Below are 21,712 nucleotides of genomic sequence, written 5' to 3' on the forward strand. Positions count from 1 at the left end.
CAGTGAAAGTGTATGAGAAGCTCAGTCACCACCTGTTACCGCACACACACACACACACACACACACACACACACCAACCGTCCGTCTAAAGCTGCGACACTAACGAGTCTTTTATAACTTTTATAGCAGCAGCAACAAAAGAGAAAGTGGAGTGTGTGTGTGTGTGTGTGTGTGTGTGTGTGTGAAAGGAGTGTATTAGCTCATGAATATAAGACCCTCTGTTATTGCCCCTTCACTGCCCCCCCCTCAACTGCCCCCCCCCCTCCCCACCGTGTCCATTATTAATCTATTCATCTGTGTGTGTGTGTGTGTGTGTGTGTGTGTGTGTGTGTGCCACCTGTCAGAGAGCAGAGAAAACAGCATTGAGCTCGTTACACACTGATGAACTGCTAATTGACTTTTAGAGACGTCACAGTGTGTGTGTGTGTGTGTGTGTGTGTGTGTGTGTGTGTTTGTTTCTTGTCTCAGTGAATTATTCGTAAAGGGATAGTTCACCCAAAGGGTCGACTAAGGGCTGGGAGAAGTTTCAGAGTCCTCCGTGGCTTCTCTGAGTTACAGGGGGTCTCGGCGTAGCAGTATTTGTCCATATAATGGTTGTGAATGGATACCACTTTTCTTCGTCCAAAAAGACACACCAAAAAACATCCAAATACCTCTCGCGAGTTTTGGACAGACCAGGAAGAGGAGCTTCCACTACAAACAAGCTTAAAATATAGACTTATTTGATTTTTTTCAGGACAATTTCTCATGTTGGGGCTTCAATACAAGACGGACATTACAGACGAGCACTATGGAGGTATTTGGATGTTTTTTTGGTGTGTCTTTTTGGACATTCACATTCACAACCATTATATGGACAAATACTGCTGCGCGGACCCCCCTGTAACTCAGAGAAATTCTCACAGCTCTTAGTCGACATGAGGGTGAGTAGATAATGAGTAGCCTCGCATCACCAGGCTCTTCAGACAAGCGAAGAGCCTGGTGTCTGTTACCTCCCAATTAGTCTGCATTCTGGTTCCTGTCTGTAGCGGATACCGAAATCACCAAATTCACCAAAATAAAAGTATTCACCAACATAAAACTTATAAAATAAGCATTAACTTGTAATACAATAAAAGCAAAATGTTAACTTAATGGCTCGGGGACATTCTTGTAAATTATATTCCTTAAATTAAAGAGTTTTACCGCATTTTATTAGCTCGGTGCTTTTATTTTGACGGAAAGGTCTGTCTCTCTCGCCCTGGATCCGTTTCCTACAGCGAGTCAACGGCCCCAGACTAGATAATGAGTGAAATTTGAATTTTGGGTGAACTATCCCTTTAAGACTGACTGCCACTGACTGCAGGGTAAATCTGAGGTCAGTGCTGCCACCTGCTGCTGGTGGTTTTCCATGCAGGGAACATTTATACCATCAAATTCTCAAATGAATGAACATGGACACATGTGTCATGTGTAAGTGCTAAAGATGAGTAACGACTGCCACGATTTTAACAAATATATTTTGAAAGGCATGTTGTTGCAGCATGTTGACATTGATTTGGATTTGTAGTCAGGTGCAAATATGACTTGACCCCCCAAAAATTCTAACAAAAGGTTTCTCAGCTGTTTTTTTTATAGTATTAGATGACCTTAATAACATACTAAAAGTTTACCAAAGTTGGACCAACTAGAAAGATGTCATTTTCAAGATGGCGTCCAAGATGGATAGGAAGCCCGGGGAGACACCACAGGTGAATAGGGTAAAATTCTTAAATAACAGATATCACCATGAAACTTCCCAACTTTATCACTTACATTAAGACAAATATTTTTTGTATTACAAGTTCTGTCAAATTTTTTTGTTTAAATATGTAAATGAGGCAATATCTAATGAAATATGCACTAATTTGCATTCATTTCCAGAACCGAAATCTGAACAATGGATAAAGCTTCTTTCAAAATTCTTGTTTCATTTTGTTGACATATTAAGAGTCAGAAGTTTTTACAGAGGAGATTCTGGATATCTCTTTTTATTACTTTGTAAATGAGAAAATACTGTCACCAGCCCAAAAAACTCAAATTTCGCCATGTTTTTAGTAATAAAATGTTGTATAAATCAGGCTGTGAATGATATATCAACAATCCCCTCTGTGAAAACCTTCAGAATATAGACAGGAATAAAACTGGGAGGTTTGGTGTCTGTAAGTGGAGATTTCGGGTTCAGAGTCTGTGGAAAAACTCATTTTGAGAAAACACCACACACACACATTTCAAAACAGAAACACAAACATGTACAAATATAGTTTTATTAAAAACAATCTGTATAACCCAGCAGCGTCTGAGCAGAAGCTGTTAAACATCTGTACAGCTGTGATTAGAAACAGTTTTTATACAAAACAACTTCAAAAAGAAAAAAAAAAAAACGTTTAAAGTCATTAAAGGAGCATATTGCTACTTCTGTAGACACAAAAACATGCTCACGGTGCGTTCAAGGACTCTCCGGCACATTCACTTTGTTGTTCTTTTTCCCCACTGATTACATATAAACTACTGAATTTCACCAGTTCATCGTCAACACTCGTGTGTCTGAGCGTCCCTGAACGCACCACAGAGATCATATAATAGTCTCTCTCTGTAAAGGGTCGACTCGCGGTCTTCTGCAGCAGCAGCTCCCTCTGCAGGAGGAGACGTGTCATCGCCGTTCGTCCGTCAGCAGCAGGGTCAGTGAACGCCTCACCTATGGCAACAAACCATTTTAACATTTAAAAGCCAGACTGGATGTGTTGTAGATATCTGTAATTCAGTTTTGCCGAGTCAAAAAGAACATTTCAGATATCTGCAACTACGTTCTTCCTAGGACAAATGACGTCACTTTTGCCGTTCATGTGTATGGGGTTTGTCATTACAGATATCTACAATTCAGTTGCAGATATCCGCTATGTGAATTACGGATATCTGTAACTGAATTACGACTAGTAGTAATTACAGTTTGAGATACTATCTACAATTTGATTCTGACTAGTCATAATTCCAGTTCGAGATATCTTTAATTCACCTCAATTAAAGATATCTACATGTCCCTTTTCGGATATCTTAAATTAAGTTTTGACCTTAGGCGAAATGAGGTTGTAGATATCTCAAACTGGAATTCGTACTAGTCGTAATTCAGTTACAGATATCTGTAATTCACATAGTGGATATCTGCAACTGAATCGTAGATATCTGTAATGACAAACCCCATACACATGAATCAGGGCCGTTGTATAGGGGAGAAAGGTGATGATAATTCTAGGGGCCCAGCGCCCAGTGGGGCCCATAAAAAACCCCAGTAGTCTAATCTTTGTATGACTGAATTATTCTGCATAAGACCCTGACTAATACTCATAATACACTGTAAAAACTCAACATCTTTCCAAGAATATTTGTCTTATTTCTTGTCCAAATGTCTCATTTCTAGTCAAAACTAATCTCTTTCCACTTAAAATAAGACTCATTACCTAAAAATTAACTTGTTTTTACATCATTTTCGCTTGTTTCAAACAAATTTTCACTTGAAATAAGTAGAAAAATCTGCCAGTGAAAGCAGGTTTTTTGTGCTTGTAATAAGGAAGAAAAACTTGTTCCACTATCAGATTTTTCTACTTATTCCAAGTGAAAATCTGCTTGAAAGAAGTAAAAAGTGTCTAAAAACAAGCTACTTTTAATATGATGTGTCTTATTTTAAGCAGAATGAGATTTGTTTTGACTAGAAATGACATTTTGACTAGAAATAAGACCAATATTCTTAGTAAGATACTTGAGTTTTTGCAGTGTAATGCTGCACTAGCATCAAAACAAAGTAGGCTAAATAAAAAATGATAATACATACGTAGTCTAAGAAAAAAAAACTGGAAAAGTTAGGGGGAGGGGCCCACTTTAGTATTCTTTAAGGGGGCCCAGAATTCCTAGCAACGGCTCTGACATGAACGGCAAAAGTGACGTCATTTGTCCTATAGGAAGAACGTAGTTGCGGATCTGAAATGTTCTTTTTGACTCGGCAAAACTGAATTACAGATATCTTGAATAAAAAATCCAACTATTCAAAATGTAATTACGACAAGTCAGAAAGACGTTGTTGATATTTACAATGTTAATTCTGGAGAGTCAAACTTAGCTTTTAATAAATGTTAAATCCGCTGGCCATAACTCACGCTGCCTTCTGGGCCGGTGGGAGTTTCCGGCGGTCCTTCCCGGCGTTCCTCTTCCTCTTCTTGCTCAGGAAGTTCTGCAGCTTCCCGCTCTTCTTCAGCTGCTCGTACTTCTCGGCCAGCTGCAGCTTCTTCTTCTCAGCTGGAGGCAGAAACAAGAGGAAGAAGAGGCGGTGAGGAGACAACAAGCTTTCTGATTGGCCGATAGGATAGGATAGGGGGGGAGAAACAACGAGACGTTTGATTGGCTCTTACATTTCTTCAGGAAGAAGGGTCGAGCGCCCTGATTGGCCAGTTCCCGCTGCTGCCTCTTGAACTGCAGCTCCCGCTCCCGCTGCTGCTCCTGGCTCCTCCTGGCTCGCTCCTGGTTCTCCTGCAGGGGGAGGGGGGGGAGGAGGAGAAAGAGAAAGAGAGGAAGAAGAAGGAGAAGAAGATCAGAGGTCACTTCCTTTTTCCTTCACAATAAAACGTCTTCTCTTCCTCCAGTTTTTCCTCTGAGCTTCACACAGGAAGTTTTATTTTCATAGTGACTGCGTTTACATGCACTTCAGTACCCCGGTTTTAATCAGGTTTTTTAAGTACCCCGTATTTTGATCAAATTCGGGGTATGGTGTTTACATGAACTTAGAGAAACCCGGTTATTCAGTATCCCTGTATACATGATAAATACAGTATCCCGGTTTCTGATTACTGCGTCTTATGCGTGTTTCATGTTTATAGTTTACAACAGGAAGCGCAACTACTAGGAAATATGTAGGTCAGAAAATGTACAAATTAAAAATGATCGGTTCATTGTAAAACATGCATTTATTGATGTAAAAGTGGTGATTTCTGTACACACGTTAGGCTACAGAGCCTCCAGGCAGCGCTGCTCCTCCAATAACGTACACACATGAAGCTTCACTTTTCATTCAAACAAACTAATGCTACTGCCACAATTGTTAGATTTCATCAATGAAACCAGCATTTATCTCCTAAAAAGAATTTAACCAGCCGGTGGCAAACCTCTACAAACCTACGGGTAAGTTAATCAGCGATCGTTTTCTCTCCCGAGGTGACGACGTAGTCTGGCCGCCCGAGCACGTCAGGAGACGGGGTTGCTGTCTCTGTGATGTCCCGGTCACAGCTCACACACGGGGAGCTTCACTCCTCCGAAAAAACGTCGTAGCAAACTTGTAAACAGCCGTCATTTGGATAAACCGACCGCACATTGGGGATCTAAACAGTTACTTTCTCGCATGAAAAAATATTAAAACTTTTAGTCTCCTCGTCGCTCTAGAATGCGCTCTTGTTGTCGCCGCCATTTTGTTACGTAACGTATCTATGGTAACGGTTACGTCAGCTGGCTGAGCAGCTTTCAGATATTGGGGTACTGTGTGTGTGTGTGTGTGTGTGTGTGTGTGTGTGTGTGTGTGTGTGTCTCACCATCCTCTTGAGCAGGAACTGCAGCTTCTCCTTCTTCTGTCCGTCCTTCTTCATCTTCTTCAGCTTCTTCTGGACGATCTGCACACCAGACAAACAAACAAACAAACGGGTGTCAGTTAATGTTCCACAAGTAAACAAACAAACAAACAAACAAACAAACCGGTAAACAAACAACCAGATGACATCATCACCTCTCTCTCCTTCTGTTTGATGTCGTTGATAAATTTATACGTCTTCTCGAAGATCTCCGGCTTGTATTCTCCAGACAGGTCGTCGAACCGAGGGTCCCGAGACGTCTGTAGCCATGACAACAACAACAACCATCATCATACAAACAAAAAAAACAACAACAACATTTGTCATTTAAAGGAACAGTTCACCAAAAAATGAAATTCAGTCATTATTGCCTCCCCCTCATGCTGGTGATTAATACTCTGGAGTAGTTTTTTATTCCTCAAAGTTCATCTGGAGACCCGAAAAGCCGGTTCCTAGTCCAACCAAAACTTTATATGAGAGTCAATCGGGCCCGACACAAAAACGTCCATAAAACTACACAAAAACCATTTAATATTCCTCCACACTGCTCGTCCACTGCAATCCAAGTGTCCTGAAGGGAGATAGTCCAGAGTTTACTGGAAACAACCTCATTTAGGACATTTTTACAGCCTAACGAAGTCCGGACTGAGCAGAGCTGGTCAGCCGGCCAACCTTCGTCGTCATCCCGGGGGGAGAAAACCATCGCTACAATCATTTACTGGAAACAACGTAATTTAGGACATTTTTACAGCCTAAACAGTCCTGTATTGAATTAGCTTGGGGTGTGTGAACGTCAGAGTTCAATCCAGGACTGTTTAGGCTGTAAAAATGTCCTAAATTACGTTGTTTCCAGTAAACTCTGGACTATCTCCCTTCAGGACACTTGGATTGCAGTGGACGAGCAGTGTGGGGGAATATTAAATGGGTTTTGTGTAGTTTTATGGACGTTTTTGTGTCGGCCCCTATTACTCTCATAAAAAAGTTTTGGTTGGACTACGAACCGGCCTCCCGGGTCTCCAGATGCACTTTTGGCGCTTTTCCACTAGCCCTAGCACCTGGTACCAGGTACTATTTTAGTACCTCCTCGGCCCTGGACATGAGAATCAAACCTGGAAATTTCATAAAACAGAGCGGCAACAGCGGCTACCGATCTGTACCGAGATGTGTTGTTATTCCTTCACCCGAGTCAAACGATGCTGTGACGCTGTGGTCCGTTATCGAGGTGCAGACGAGTGAGTTTGGAGCTGACGAGAGGATCGAAAAAAGAGAAAAGCACCTTTACCGAGCCGTGACGTGACTGTGTAGTGGAAAAGCGCCATTTGAGGAATTAAAAAACTACTCCGGAGTATTCATCATCAGCATGAGGGGGAGTCACTAATGACTGAATTTCATTTTTTGGTGAACTATTCCTTTAAGTTTAACTCACTACCCACTAAAACAGAAGTTTCTCTCCACTCACCGGTTTCTTGACGGCGACGACCTGACGGAGGAACGGGGCCGGACGCTTCGCCGAGATCTCCATCGGTCTGAAACAATAACACACACACACACACAGACACACACACACACACAGACACACACACAGTTAAAACGAGCTCAGACGACTGAGGAGCAGGAAGCTTCGTGGTCGTCGTCGTGGTCGCGGTCGCTCACCTGTTCTTGTTGAGTCGTTTCTTGCTCGCCTGCGGCCGCCGGCTCTTGTTGCCGTAGGCGACCTCGTTGTAAACTTTGGTTCCCACTTTGTTCTGCAGCTTCATCACGTCCTCAAACGACATGTTGGACAGTTCTGGGTCACAGGACAAAACAAACATCACCACATGTTATTATCAGCTCTAATAATGTATACGGAAGGATGTGGGAGGATAATTCATTTATTTATTTACATAAAAATGAGCGCAAGAATAGAACATATCCAAATAGAAAGCGGTTAGACAATAACACTAAATGAGAGACAATTAATATGATACTACTAAAAACAAAAACAACAAGTTGACAGTAATACACAACAACAAAAACAGGATGTGTAGTGCAATTAAATAAAATTGGGCGAGATGAACTGTCAACCAATAATCTAAAATCAAAAATTATGCATATTCTATAACTTTTACTTTACAATTTTAATCAATATTAAACACATAATTACGGCTATAAAAGACATAGATGTGTGTAGATAGTGTAAATATGTTAAATATAACTGTATGTGTATAAATCAATCAATAAATACATTAACTATCTTTTTCCAGGAGCTTTTATTTTGTAATTCCTATTAGAGCTACAACAATTAATCGATTAATTGAACAATAATCGATTATTAAATTAATCCTCAACTATTCTGTTAATCTAATTAAGAAAAAAAGTCAAAATTCTCTGATTTCAGCTTCCTAAATGTGAATATTTCTGGTTTCTTTGTTCCTTTATGACAATAAACCGAGTCTCTCTTTGGTTTGTGGACAAAACGAGACATTTTATCGACCAAACAACTAATCGATTAATCGTTTAAATAACCGTCAGATTAATCAATATAATGAAACTAATCGTTAGTTGCAGCCCTAGTTCCAATATTTATTTGTGAGGCCTTTTTATTTCCTTATTTCCACGTACGTTTGCTTCTTTTATTTCTCCGTCAGTAATAATATGTAAATGAGGGGGCGTGGCCACCTCGCGGATTCAGATCACTTCCTGCTTCCTGTTGCTCCGTTCGACCAATCGGAGACGACGAGAGTGAACTCACCTTTCTTTATGTCGTCCCTCGTCTGGATCTCACCGCTGCCGCCGGCAACAACCTCTGGGTCTTCATCATCGCCATCGTCATCCTCCTCATCCTCATCCTCCTCCTCCTCATCATCATCATCATCATCATCATCACCACCCTCTTCCTCCTCTTCTTCCTCATCTAACTCTTTTTCTTCTTCCTCGTCTTCTTCCTCTCCATCAGACCCTTCATCCTCCTCCTCTTCCTCCTCTTCATCTCTGACGCACCGCTCTTCCTCCTCTCCTCCTCCTCCTCCTCCTCCTCTCTTTGTAAGCAGAGCGAAGTTTCTCTCCACGTCAGAGTCGTCTTCGTCGCTGCTGTCCGTCGCCCTCGTCGTCTTCTTCGACTCCTCTTCCTCCTCCTCCTCCTCCCTCCGCTGCTTCTCCTTCACCTTCATCCTGGTTCGAAGACACCTGACAAAGTTCAAGTACAGACACGTCAATTATAACCAACCTCACACCGTGGGAAATTAAAAAATGTCATTATTTGTTAATTTGTTTTTTTTAGCAATTAGCAGTTATGGATGGTGAATCTGGCTGCGGTCGTATAACACAAATAACGGTGGCGAATATTCCTACAAATCCACAGTTTGGTGGCGTCAAATAACACGTCTTAAAGGGACAACGAGGAGTTTCTATTTGGTTATTTAAAAGTCTCACGTTAATGTGGATGAATCTACGTTACCACTTAACGGTTAATGGGCCCATTTTCGATAAATATATCGTTTTGTCTCTATCGTTATTTTGTTATTATTAGTGGTGGCGGAAATGCTGGGCGAGCCGACCAGCGTTTCTTTACTTTCGGTTTCCCGGCGAGTCATGAGAATAACGCCGCCGAATCGCCGTTTATGGTCGGAACTACGACGGTATCTGAACCTCTTTGAACCTCTGACTTTAATTCTTGATGAATGAAAACATGAGTCTGTCTTGCGCCGGTCAAAGAATTTCACGGTGCGGAGGCTCATAAATGTAGTGTGAAAGCGCTTCGCTTTTCCAAAACTCCTCGTTGTCCCTTTAACTTCCATACTCACCATACTTAACAAACGTTCATGAGAGTTTATTCTACATTTTTTATGTTTTCCCATGCTCCTATATATGCAAATTTGATTTTTTTATTTTTTTTTGGAGGGGTTTGTATCTGAGCCTGGGAGTGTCAAACCTGGATGATGTCATCTCTGAGCGCCGCGCGGCTCATTCTGATAATAATGGCCCAATTCCAATCCGACCCCTCACGCACTCACTGACTTAGAGGCGCGTTCACGGGAAGTCCGTGAGTGTGTGAGGGCTGTTCCATTGTCAGATCATCAAGTCAGTGAGTCAGTGAATGAGCCCTTACTGCCCCCTTACCGTAAGTCAGCACCGATGCTGACTTTGGGTAGGGGAATTACCCACAATTCATAGCGTTGTGAAGTCAAACCATAACACATGGGATGCCGTCGGAACGCAAGTGTTAAAAAAAAAAGAAATTAACACCAGTAGTCAGAGAGAGCTCCGCCAGTCTCTTTATTGTTAATGGACAGGAGCCAAAAAAAAAGGAATAAATAAAAAGAAAAGAAGAAGTTAACTGTCAGTATTAACGTGCAGTTTGTGATTATTGATGATGATTTGATCAGATCTGATCCAGGAATATTTTGTTTTGAGTCCGCCTCCCTCTCACACCTTGTGCGTATTGAAAGTACAGTAAATTTATCGGTCCAAGGGTGGAGTTAAAAACATTTTGTTGTCAAGGTAACGTGTCGTGAGAGTGGGTAAGTGCTGTTCCATTCATGTTTACAGCATCTGGACCCTCACAGACTCTCACACTCTGGCTGTGTTCGAAATCATCCACTCACTCACTCACTCCCTATCCACTACATCATGTATATGATATAGTGGACTACATCATGTACACGATGTAGGGAACGACGGGAGGAGAATTCGGACACTAGACGGTAATTTTCTGGACGTGGTTGCGTCAGCTGATGCGCCAGGTGTTGCTGTGACGGAAGCAGACGCGCCGAGAATCATGTAAACAAACCATGGATGTATGAAACAAACCGGACACATAAAAAATAAAATAAGAAAAACCAGACCCTTGCGGGAACATTTTAGGATGTGATTCTGTGTGGTTGTGTTACTCGGACAATAAACTGTTGAAATATCGGAAGTTTGGTTTGGTAAACTACTGTTTTGTGTCCCGACCGTGAGCCGTTAGCGGCTCTGTGGCTATGCTCTGTGGCTATTAGCTTAGCTCGTCAGATCGTATTTACTACATATTCTACTACAGTTTCTTAATTAGATTGATTTAATTTTGCCTGTTAATGTTCGGATGCTGCTGCCCAACTCCTGCTCCTCAGGCGAGGCAAACGGAGCGAAGGCAAATATGTCTGAGGAGTTTTTTTGGTAAATTGCCTAAATAAATCGTAGCTAACATGCTAATTAGCTTCCTCTTCTTCTCTGGCAAAACACGACCGCATTGCATTGTGGGATACGGGAGTAGAAAGTAGTGTACATCGCTTGTTCACTCAATGTTGCGGTGCATTGTGGGTGTTTTGTCATCCACTACATAGTGGATTAAATTAATTGCGGAGAATTCGAACAACACTACAAAATGGCGAACACACTATATAGTGCACTACATCCGTGATAGGGGGTGATTTCGAACACAGCCTCTGTCACTTAGAGCTGACGTCACTTTAGTCAGTGAGGGTTCAGGGCTTGAGTCTTTAGGGAACGGATTGGAATTGGGGGAATCATTCCGCTTCGGCATTCGGGTCCATTTTTATCTCAACTAGCCGGAGCTTTAGTGAGTCCAGGTTGCAGAGAGGAAGAAGCTGAACTTCATCCAGCTGCTCATTTTGTTCTGACAAGTCAGAAACACGCAGAAACGAACCGTAGCGTTAGCAGTAGCAGCTAGCCGCGCGGCGCGGCGCTCAGAGATGACATCATCCAGGTCAGAGGTCAGTAGGTCAACCTACAGACCCCGGATGTTGATAACAGCTAACCCCGGACTCAGAGGGGAATAGCACTAGCCTATCAGAACTAAATATTGGTGAAATGAAGGAGTTTCTCTGCAGATAATGTGTTATTTAGAGGCTGCATTCTGCTGCCCTGTAGACTCCATTATATGGATATACGCGGCTCTCGGCTGGAGCTAATTTCATCACAACCACTTGTAATGACACCAAAGTTATCTGGGGGAGGAAATGATCGTATTTTATGATAGAAATAAGGTCCAGATTGTAAAAAAAAAAAAAGGTAATTACCCTTTAAGTTAAACACATCGACTTTAGCGTAGTGACATTAAATTAATAAATTAAACCAAACTCAGTGTAAATTAGCAGCATTTTCATGACTCCTGGGTTATTTACACATTTAAATACAAAGCAGCGCTTCTTGTTGTGAATCTCAGATATCGACAAGATTATAAACTTTGATTCGGGATGTATCTGGTGACGACACGGGTTATTTTACGGTGTTTAACTTATTTCTTAACTAGTTCTTTAACTAACTAAACTAACGTTGTTTACGTTTTAGCATGAGCGGGGCGCCATCTTGTTTTAACGCCTGTCAATAAATAAACACGTTTCTGTTAATACAATTAATACAAAACAAAAGCCGAATGAAGACAGAGATTTGTTCGGTTTTATATCAGGACTCTAAATGTTCATGTTTTCACCAAAAAACAAACAAACTAATAAGTCTGAAACCGGCAGATTTCCTCCGCACTCTGGTGTGTTGTTGTTGCTCGGTAACGTACTAAAATCTGCTTCGTTACCACGGTAACAAGCGGCTACGTGACGTCACCGCCGCGGGCTCGGGTCTGGTTGAATAAAAAAGGTCCAAACACACACAAACACACACCTGCTGCTGGTTTTAAAGTTGTTTCTTCCTCTCAAAGAAGTCCTGTTTGTTTCAGCTGCCTGAGCTCCGTCATCCACGTGTTTCCATGGCTGCAGGGAGGGATCACTGACGTCACTTCCTGTTTCAAAATAAAAGCGTCGCTCGATAGTTTTTTAGTCGAATCTGATCAATAAAAACAAAATAGAGCCACCGTTTCTCCCAGGAGTCTTATTAAACTATATCCAGACATAATATTCATTAATGCCACAGGGCAGATCAGGATATATTTTATACATATATAGTATATATATTATTCCCCCCTTTTGTTTTATTTTGTAGTAAAACTTGACTTCCCTTTAGGGCACAGCCTGACTTGCGCAGTGCTGCCCTCTGCGGGACTGGCATTTCATTTCATTTTATTTCATTTCATTTCATTTCATTTCATTTCATTGTATTTGTTCATTCCAGCCCTGGGATTGGAAAGGAGCAGGATGAAGACAATTTATTATAACACCTGCTCCTTTATTCAAACAATAAAACACTGACATCAGATGAAATGCCATGATAATGAACCGGTTTACAGCCAACAATAGGCAACAAATCAAAAATGCGTAGGCTAACTATTCTTTTTTTATGTTTTTATCATAGACTGTATGGTTTTTATAGCCTCATTTCCACATTGTCCTTGTCTATATTATCATCAGGACCAGTATCATTTCTAACTGGACTAGTATTAGTACCATTCACCGGCACCAACACTAGTACTGGTACCATAACTAGCACCAGAATCGGAACTGGTACCAGAACTAGTATCCAAAACGACACCAGAACCGGTACCAGAACCACCTACCAAACCCAGTACCAGAAGTAACACCAGCACCAGCACTAGCAGCAGAACCAACACCAGTACCAATTTCAGTCCCACGACCAGGACCAGTACTACAAGTCAAAGCTTCTGGTAGATGGATCTAGTATCGGTACTAGTCAGAAGTTCACCAGGACCAGGACCAGGACCAGGTCTGGCACCAGGACCAGTGCCAGGACCAGGACCAGCACCAGGACCAGGACCAGGACCAGTACCAGTACCAGTACCAGCACCAGGACCAGTACCAGGACCACCAGGGCCAGGACCAGGTCTGGCACCAGGACCAGGACCAGGACCAGGACCAGGACCAGGACCAGGTCTGGCACCAGCACCAGTCAAAGCTCAGTCAAAAAGAACCTGGTTCTGGTACCAGTTCTGAACTGGTCCAACTCTGTTGCTTCCAAAGAACCAGTTTTCTTTCCCACTGGTAACGAGCCAATCAGAGCTCAGAGCTCAGAGCTCCGCCTCCAGGCCGGCTATAGAGTTCTCGACCCGGTCCGACAGAACATGCTCCTTGACCTGATGTTATTGTCGTCAAGGACACGGGAGTGTGCGTTTTGGAAAGAAAGATAGATTGATAGACTGATTTACTTTTTTAATGGACCTTGAGTCTAATAATAAAGTCTATCTAACTTTATTGGTCGTAAACTGGGAAACTCTAATGGTATTGTCTTGTATTATCCACCTGAACTTTTTGCTTTAAAGCAGAAGTAAGTGATATATTTGTGTTAATATAAGTCTTAAATAGTTATATCTTCCGACAGCAATCACTTACATAGAGTGTTTGGTCTGAAACACGGGTCTGTCAGTCCCTCTGCTCTGCTCTGAGCCGAGGAGAAAACATTTATCGTATCCTACAGTTTTTATCCAATGAGGAGAGAGAACGGCATGCAGGGCTGTGTGTGCAGCCAAGGGACGCCGTGAATGTGGCGACGTAGGGACGAGGACTGTTATGGTGCGTTCAAGGAAACTCGTTTTTTTCCGACCTGTGAAGTCGTACCAGTTCGATCTGGTACATAGACTGTACAAAAAGACGTACTGGTACGATTTTACGGGTCGGAAGTTACGAGTGGCCGTTATAGTGACTTTCACCGGTAAAACAGGTCGGAGAAACACGAGTGGGTTGCCTGGAACGCTACAAAGTCGTAAGTTGTGACTTGAAGCTGTAATTTATGATTTCAAAAGCCTGCCTGGAACGCAGCATTAGCCAAAACGACCGGATCGCTTACTTCTGCTTTAACATCGTGCATTATGTTCTTCTGTCTTTCTTGGAACTGAAGGAAAGTGTTTAGTAATAGATGAGACATGAGTGACCCTTGTGAGATGCACCAATGTGTTTTTGTTGTTCACGGAGCCTTTAGCCTCGTTCGGAGGATGAACCCAAGGTCGTAAAATTATATATAGGCTAGATCCTGTCTTGTGTTTATGAACACAAAACATGAACTGTGTATGTTAGACAGATACAGCTATTGTTTGGATTTACAGAATGCTTCTGTTAATGTCGAACAGTTAATGCCTAATATGCTAAGCTGTATCCTTATGTTGGGAGAAGGTGGAGTTTTAGAGTTAGAAAGTAGGCCTATATAAAGATTGTGGATTTGAACCATAGGAGGGAGATCTCACTTTGGCACCAGACAGGGCCGTTGCTAGGAATTCTGGGCCCCCTTAAAGAATACTAAAGTGGGCCCCTCCCCCTAACTTTTCCAGTTTTTTTTTCTTAGACTACGTATGTATTATCATTTTTTATTTAGCCTACTTTGTTTTGATGCTATTGCAGCATTACACTGCAAAAACTCAAGTATCTCACCAAGAATATTTGTCTTATTTCTAGGCAAAATATCATTTCTAGTCAAAACAAATCTCATTATACTTAAAATAAGACACATCATATTAAAAGTAGCTTGTTTTTAGACACTTTTTACTTCTTTCAAGCGGATTTTCACTTGGAGTAAGTAGAAAAAAATCTGATGGTGGAGCAAGTTTTTCTTCCTTATTACAAGCACAAAAAACTTGCTTTCACTGGCAGATTTTTCTATTTATTTCAAGTGAAAATGTGTTTGAAACAAGTGAAAATGATGTAAAAACAAGTTAATTTTTAGGTTATGAGTCTTATTTTAAGTGGAAAGAGATTAGCTTTGAATAGAAATGAGACATTTGGACAAGAAATAAGACAAATATTCTTGGAAAGATGTTGAGTTTTTACAGTGTACTATGGGTATTAGTCAGGGTCTTATGCAGAATAAATCAGTCATACAAAGATTAGACTACTGGGGTTTTTTATGGGCCCCACTGGGCGCTGGGCCCCTAGAGTTATCATCACCTTTCTCCCCTATACAACGGCCCTGGCACCAGAGATGCTCCGGGATTCAGCATTTTTTGTACACTGTTCTTCTTGTTAATAAACTTCTTTTTTGAATACAAGAGAAGACGTGCCGGCGGTGATCCCTTCTTTTCATAAATAGCCTACTAATAATAATCTTTCAAAAAAGGCCTCAGCTTATTATCACAGTGGCTGTTTGTCTTCAGGTGTATTATATATGAGATCATGGGATATAGGCTATAACAATCAATATATCATATGGTTTTTCTAATGCACTTCAAAATAAAACATCAGTGTCACACACAGATTCAAGGCGGAGGAACAGTCCGCTCGTTCTGTCCTTAATGAGCTGAAATATAACACACACACACACACACACACACACACACACACACACACACACACACACACACACACACACACACACACACACACACACACACACGCTTGAGAAACGAGGAGGAGTTTATTCCCGTTGCCAGGAGATCCCGGTGAGCAGCTTCGTCACGTTGGACACATTGGAGACCGGAAGCAAATAAGTCTCCCTTCAAAATAAAAGAAGGTTAAACTTACTGTAAGTGTGAAACTTGTTCAGAAAATCGACAAAGACTCATTTTAATACAGATCTAAATATCTTACAAACTCAAGATTACCAGTGGTCACTTTATTCCTCTCATTAAAAATAAAACAACTTAATTTTCATTTTATAGTGTTGTGTGTCCAACTAAAATGTAAAATAAAGTTAGTTAATTAGTAAACAATGTAATCAATCAGCCCTCCAAAGAAAAAGACCAAATTAAATGTTGTTGATCGTATCTGATCTTTGTTTTGAGGGAGACTTTTAATATTGTAAGATTCAGGTCTCTCTTCTTTTGTTGATGCAGACCTATTTTTTTATTTTATTTACTTATTTATTCTGTTTAAAAATACTAATGCACATATTCTTCATTTGTTTTTATTCATTTTATTTCATTGTGGGACCACAGTTGTCATGTGTCCCTCCTCCAACTCGATAATAATCAGTTCATTCAGATATTTGCATTAAAATTGATAACTTTTATTCATTAGTGAAATTTATTTCACTATCATTGTTGTTCTTGATTTTATGACTGTGATTGTTTTTATTATTTAAAAGTTATCCTCAGATGTTTTCCCTAAAAATGCGTCTTAAGAGCAGTTTCTTCCCCTCTGCAGTCAGCCAATAATGAACAATGCCCCAGCTCCCCCTAAATAACCCTAAACCATGGACAGTCAGTCTGCACTACAACATTTTGCACAATAAGTTATTTTGTAGTATTTTGTATCTTTATTCTTTATTCATATAGTAGGCCTATATTTATATTTCCTTTTTGTATATATACAAAAAGGAAATATGCATATACTATAAATATACTAATAATAACTATATATAGTAGGCTATATAGCCTACGTATCTTTTGCACTAGAATATTTTAATTCATTCTATTTTATTTTATTTTATTTTATATAAAGCAGAAGTAAGTGATCCGGTTGTTTTGGCTAACTTCTTGTCAGCCGATGGAGTTAGCAGCCTCCGCCCTCGTCCCTACATCACCACATTCCCGCGCATCCCTTGGCTGCACACACAGAGAGGACCGCCCCTTTATGCCGTTCTCTCTCCTCATTGGATAAAGGTTGTAGGATACAAGGAAAGTTTTCTCCTGGGCTCAGAGCAGAGCAGAGTGACTGACAGACCCGTGTTTCGGTCCAAACACTCTATAGAAGTGATTGCTGTCGGAAGATACAACTATTTAAGATTTATATTAACACAAACTTATTTTATTTAAATTCTTAATTCTGAAAATTCTTATTCTATTCTAGTTTTTGTACTTTTATGTTCGCACCTGACACCAAGACAAGTTCCTCGTGCTGTAAATTGACCTTGACTGCTGGTTTTATTTATTTACTTATTTAAATATTTATTAGCTTATTTATTAATTTATTAACTTATTTATTTATTAACTTATTTATTTACTTATTTAATCTATTTTTGTTCTGTATAAAAATACTAATGCACATCTTCTTTATTTATTTTTTTTCATTGTCCCACAGTTCACTCCTCCATCTCGATAATAATCAATTCATTCAGATATTTGCATTAAACATTGATTAGCCTAACTTTTATTCATTAGTGTAATTTATTTCATTTTGTTGTTCTTGATTTTATGACTGTGATTGATAATTTATCCTCAGACATGTTTTCCCTAAAAACGCCTCTTTTATTCTGAAATGCCATACAGGAAGTGGTGTTGTCCTCGCTGCGGGTGGATGTCCGGTGATTGAACGCTCGTGAGCCGCACAACACAGCACGCTCTCAGTCAGTCAGTCAGTTTAGTCAGACTGATCCAGGACCAGGACCAAGGAGGACCAGGAGAACCAGGACCAGGACCAGGGAGCCGCTCCTCTTTGTTCTCCTTCTCCATCCGTCGTCTTTTATTTTGGAAACCGGAGCTCTTCTTCCGCTCCGTCCTGCAGCCGGCGACTCCCGCTCCTCTTCATCATTTCATTTCCACCTTTTTTTATTTATTTATTTCATTATCACTACTCTGCGCTCCGGTTGAGAGGAGCAGGAGCAGCAGGAGCAGGAGGAGCAGGAGGAGCAGGCCCGGAGGAGGAGGAGGTCTAGAGGCAACAGGTCGAGGAGGAGGAGAAAGAGGAGGAATATGAAGATGGAGATGAAGATGGTTGTTTAACGGGTTTATTAACAGTGTGGATGCGACGCAGCAGCGGACACCTGCACCTGCCGTCATGATGCCGGTGAGTTCGTGCTGTTGTTCACCTGTCAGAGGCCGCGCCGAGGCCCCGCCCCCTGCCGCTGTCAATCACAAGGTTTCCATGGTTATTAGGCTATCAGCGGTGGACAGTAACGGAGTAGCCTACATTTACTTGAGTATACTGTAGTTAAGTAGCTACATATCCAGAGGATTTGTACTTTAATTGAGTATTAGATTTCTTTGGTACTTATTACTCTTACTTGAATACATTTCCAAGACAAATATTTTTACTTTTACTCGAGTTAAAGGGACAACGAGGAGTTTCTATTTGGTTATAAAAAAGTCTCACGTTAATGTGGATGAATCTACGTTACCACTTGTTACTGGCTCCATTTTCTATAAATATATGGTTTTGTCTCTATTTTGTTATTATTAGTGGTGGTGGAAATGCTGGGCGAGCTGACCAGCGTTTCTTTACTTTCGGTTTCGTGGCGAGTCATGAGAATAACGCCGCCGAATCGCCGTTTATGGTCGGAACTACGACGGTATGTGATCGTCTTCCAACCTCTGACTTTAATTCTTGATGAATGAAAACATGAGTCTGTCTTGCGCCGGTCAAAGAATTTCACGGTGCGGAGGCTCATAAATGTAGTGTGAAAACGCTTCGCTTTTCCAAAACTCCTCGTTGTCCCTTTAATTTCTAGGAAGGCTGAAAAGTACTTGTTACTTTCAGGTCTGCTCTTTTTTTTCTCTAAAATCCTATTGGACACAAGCTGTGTTTGTCAAAGAAGGAAACTCTAACCCCTAAAAGCAGCACATCAGTGCAGCTGCTTTCAAAGAGTTCATTCTCAGAAACAAGAGTTAAAAGCTCCTTACATTCATTTAGAAACAATTATAGTAATTCATTGATGTGAAAAATAAGAAATTTACTCTTACTCTTCTTACTTTTACATAAAGTAAATTTAAAAGCATGTACTTTTGGATACTTAAGTACCTTTAAGAGCAAGTACTTTTTTACTCTTACTTGAGTAACATGTCGATTGAGCTACTTTTACTTGTAACGGAGTACATTTTGACCAGTAGGCCTAGTATTTGTACTCTTACTCAAGTACTGGGGTGGAGTACTCTGTCCATCTCTGGTTATTACAACAGACACCTGGCTGCACCTGTCCTTCAATTTGTAGGTTACCACTTCCTTATTGACCCCTGGACAAAGTTTAGACACCAGTTACTCCCAAAATATTAGTGATAACCTACATATCGGGCTGGGTCTTGACTAAACATGAAACTCACTTTTCACATGGGTTTCAACATGTTTAACCCCTTCCTGGTCAGTTGTTTTAGCTGCAAAAACACAACATTTCTATGGGGCTCTATGGGCTTTAGGGCTGGTGGCAGTATTTTTGTGATAAAAAGAGATAAAATTCCAAATCCCCTCGGTGAAAACTTCTGACTATAATATGTCAACAAAATAAAACAAGAATTTTGAAAGAGGCTTTATTGTTCAGATTTCAGTTCTGGAAATTAGCGCATATATTGCCTCATTTACATATTTAAACATAAAATTTGACAAAACTTGTAATACAAAAAATATTTGTCTTAATGTGAGTAATAAACTTAGTAAGTTTCATGATGATATTTGTTAGTTAAAATTTTTACTTTAAAATACATTAAAAAACCCATAGGCGGAGGTGGACATTTTTGTCCGGCGAAGGGTCGAGTCCAAAAATTGGACTTTACTTCTGAAATTTCGGACATCCAGAGTTTACCCAAAGATACACCTCCTTGCCAAAACTCAGGCCCCAGTGACCTTTCATCTGACCGTGGGGAGTTGGGAAAGTGTGAGAGGTGGACAGAAATGTCCAGGGGTAAAAGGAGGGTTTGTTGGATGATGTTGATTAGAGCTGTAATGATTAAACAATTAATTGAACAATAATCAATGATTAGATTAATCATCAACTATTTTGATAATCTAATATTCAGTTTGAGTCGTTTTTTTAAAGATAAAAAAGTCCAAATTAGCAGTAGTTGAATTGACAGGGAACAGTGACATAAAAACAGTGACGCAGGACGACCACATATAGTAATACAACACAACGAAGACAGACAGTTAAGAGGGAAATTCATGCAAAACTGCTGATGCACGTTGCCTTCAGGGACAGTTTTTCATCAAGCAGTCTCTGTATTTCCCTCTAAAACAACTCTGTCTGGTAACGTTGTGTTATTATCTCATAGCGTGGTGAATGTGCAGGTCACAACTTGTCCACCAGAGCATTGTGGAGTTGTTGGATTGTGTATTTGATGAGTTTGATGAGGGAAACCAAGAAATCCCATAATGAGCCTCGATCCGTAGCGTAGCTCTGAGCAGCTCGCGGCCCTGCCCCGCCGCTCTAAAAAATAGCTTGCACCGACAATTAAAGGTAACGAACCTACTGCTATGACTATAGGGATTAATATGGCAATGGGCCAATTTGACAAAATGTTGAACTATCCCTTTAAATTAATGTTTATAAACTAATTAAAGTGGTAGAAAAATGGTTGATAGGATGAATGGTGCCGACCCACCGGAGTTCCCTCTGCTAATAATGAAGCTCTACTTAGATATCTGAACTGTTTTTGCAGCAGAGAAACTGTCTGAGCTGCACAAACACAACAACAAACATTCTCCACGGCAACAGCAACAACAACAACAACCACAACGAGGAAGTGATAATTCAGATTGTAGTAGAAATTAACGAAGCTTCGGACTCTTTGTGGTTTTTCACTTCCTCTCGTTGTAAATAATGAAGCAGAGAGAGGAAGGTGATGATGAACTAACTTCTGCTTCTGTCAGTGTGTGTGTGTGTGTGTGTGTGAGAGGGTGTGTGTGTGTGTGTGTGTGTGTGTGTGTGTGTGTGTGTGTGTGTGTGTGTGTGTGTGTGTGTGTGTGTGTGTGTGTGTGTGTGTGAGGGTGTGTGTGTGTGTGTGTGTGTGTGTGTGTGTGTCTCTAAACGTCTCACCCAGGCCTCCGTTAAAATGCAGCTCGTCCTCGTCGTCTTCCAGTTCTCTCAATGGAGCCGTGCTGCTTAGTAACTGTTGCCACAGTGACCGGACACACACACACACACACACACACACACACACACACACACACACACCCGTATACGTGCTGCTCAAGGTCACGCGGGAGCACTTTTTATTTCAGTGTTCCTCAGCGAGGAGGAGGAGGAAGTGAAGTTGTTCTGCTTCACGTTGGCTGACGGTAAAAAGTTTGAACTTAACGACCTCAGAAACAACATGGCCGCCGCCCTGTCCGTCGCCGGGCGGAGGAATAATAAAGTTTTGGTTTAATGTTGATGTGATCTGAACCTGATGTTGGTTCAAAAACATCCACACACTGTTTGTTTTGGTTCAGGTTGAACAAAAAGACTCATATTTTGACAGATGTTACAACAGACAGTGAATATCTTTTATTCTGAAGGAGCTTTAACACAAACATCTGCCTTTATTTTGAAGGAGCTTTAACACAAACATCTACCTTTATTTTGAAGGAGCTTTAATACAAACATCTACCTTTATTCTGAAGGAACTTTAACACAGACATCTACCTTTATTC

At 40.9% G+C, this 21,712-nt stretch overlaps 1 protein-coding gene across 3 annotated transcripts; it reads right to left on the reverse strand.

Moving 5' to 3' along the window:
- Positions 1 to 2,559: 2,559 nt before the first annotated feature.
- rrp36 (ribosomal RNA processing 36) lies at positions 2,560 to 12,314 on the reverse strand. Of its 3 annotated transcripts, none has more exons than XM_085786840.1 (9): positions 12,222 to 12,314; positions 8,359 to 8,792; positions 7,281 to 7,413; positions 7,087 to 7,153; positions 5,783 to 5,887; positions 5,592 to 5,669; positions 4,422 to 4,539; positions 4,170 to 4,308; positions 2,560 to 2,716 (listed from the first exon to the last, which is right to left on the reverse strand). In XM_085786840.1, exons 2-9 carry the CDS (start codon positions 8,774 to 8,776, stop codon positions 2,713 to 2,715), a joined length of 1,062 nt encoding a protein of 353 aa, XP_085642966.1. In that variant the 5' UTR covers positions 8,777 to 8,792; positions 12,222 to 12,314; the 3' UTR covers positions 2,560 to 2,712. The 3 variants fall into 3 exon arrangements, with proteins under 3 accessions (XP_085642966.1, XP_085642983.1, XP_085642975.1); XM_085786857.1 differs by having other exon boundaries at positions 8,359 to 8,777; positions 12,222 to 12,301; XM_085786849.1 differs by lacking the exon at positions 2,560 to 2,716 and having other exon boundaries at positions 4,166 to 4,308.
- Positions 12,315 to 21,712: the final 9,398 nt, after the last annotated feature.

Source organism: Trachurus japonicus, chromosome 1 (assembly GCF_045865225.1).
Source record: "Trachurus japonicus isolate A0001 chromosome 1, Traja_1.0".
In the NCBI taxonomy this organism is placed as follows: Eukaryota; Metazoa; Chordata; class Actinopteri; order Carangiformes; family Carangidae; genus Trachurus; species Trachurus japonicus.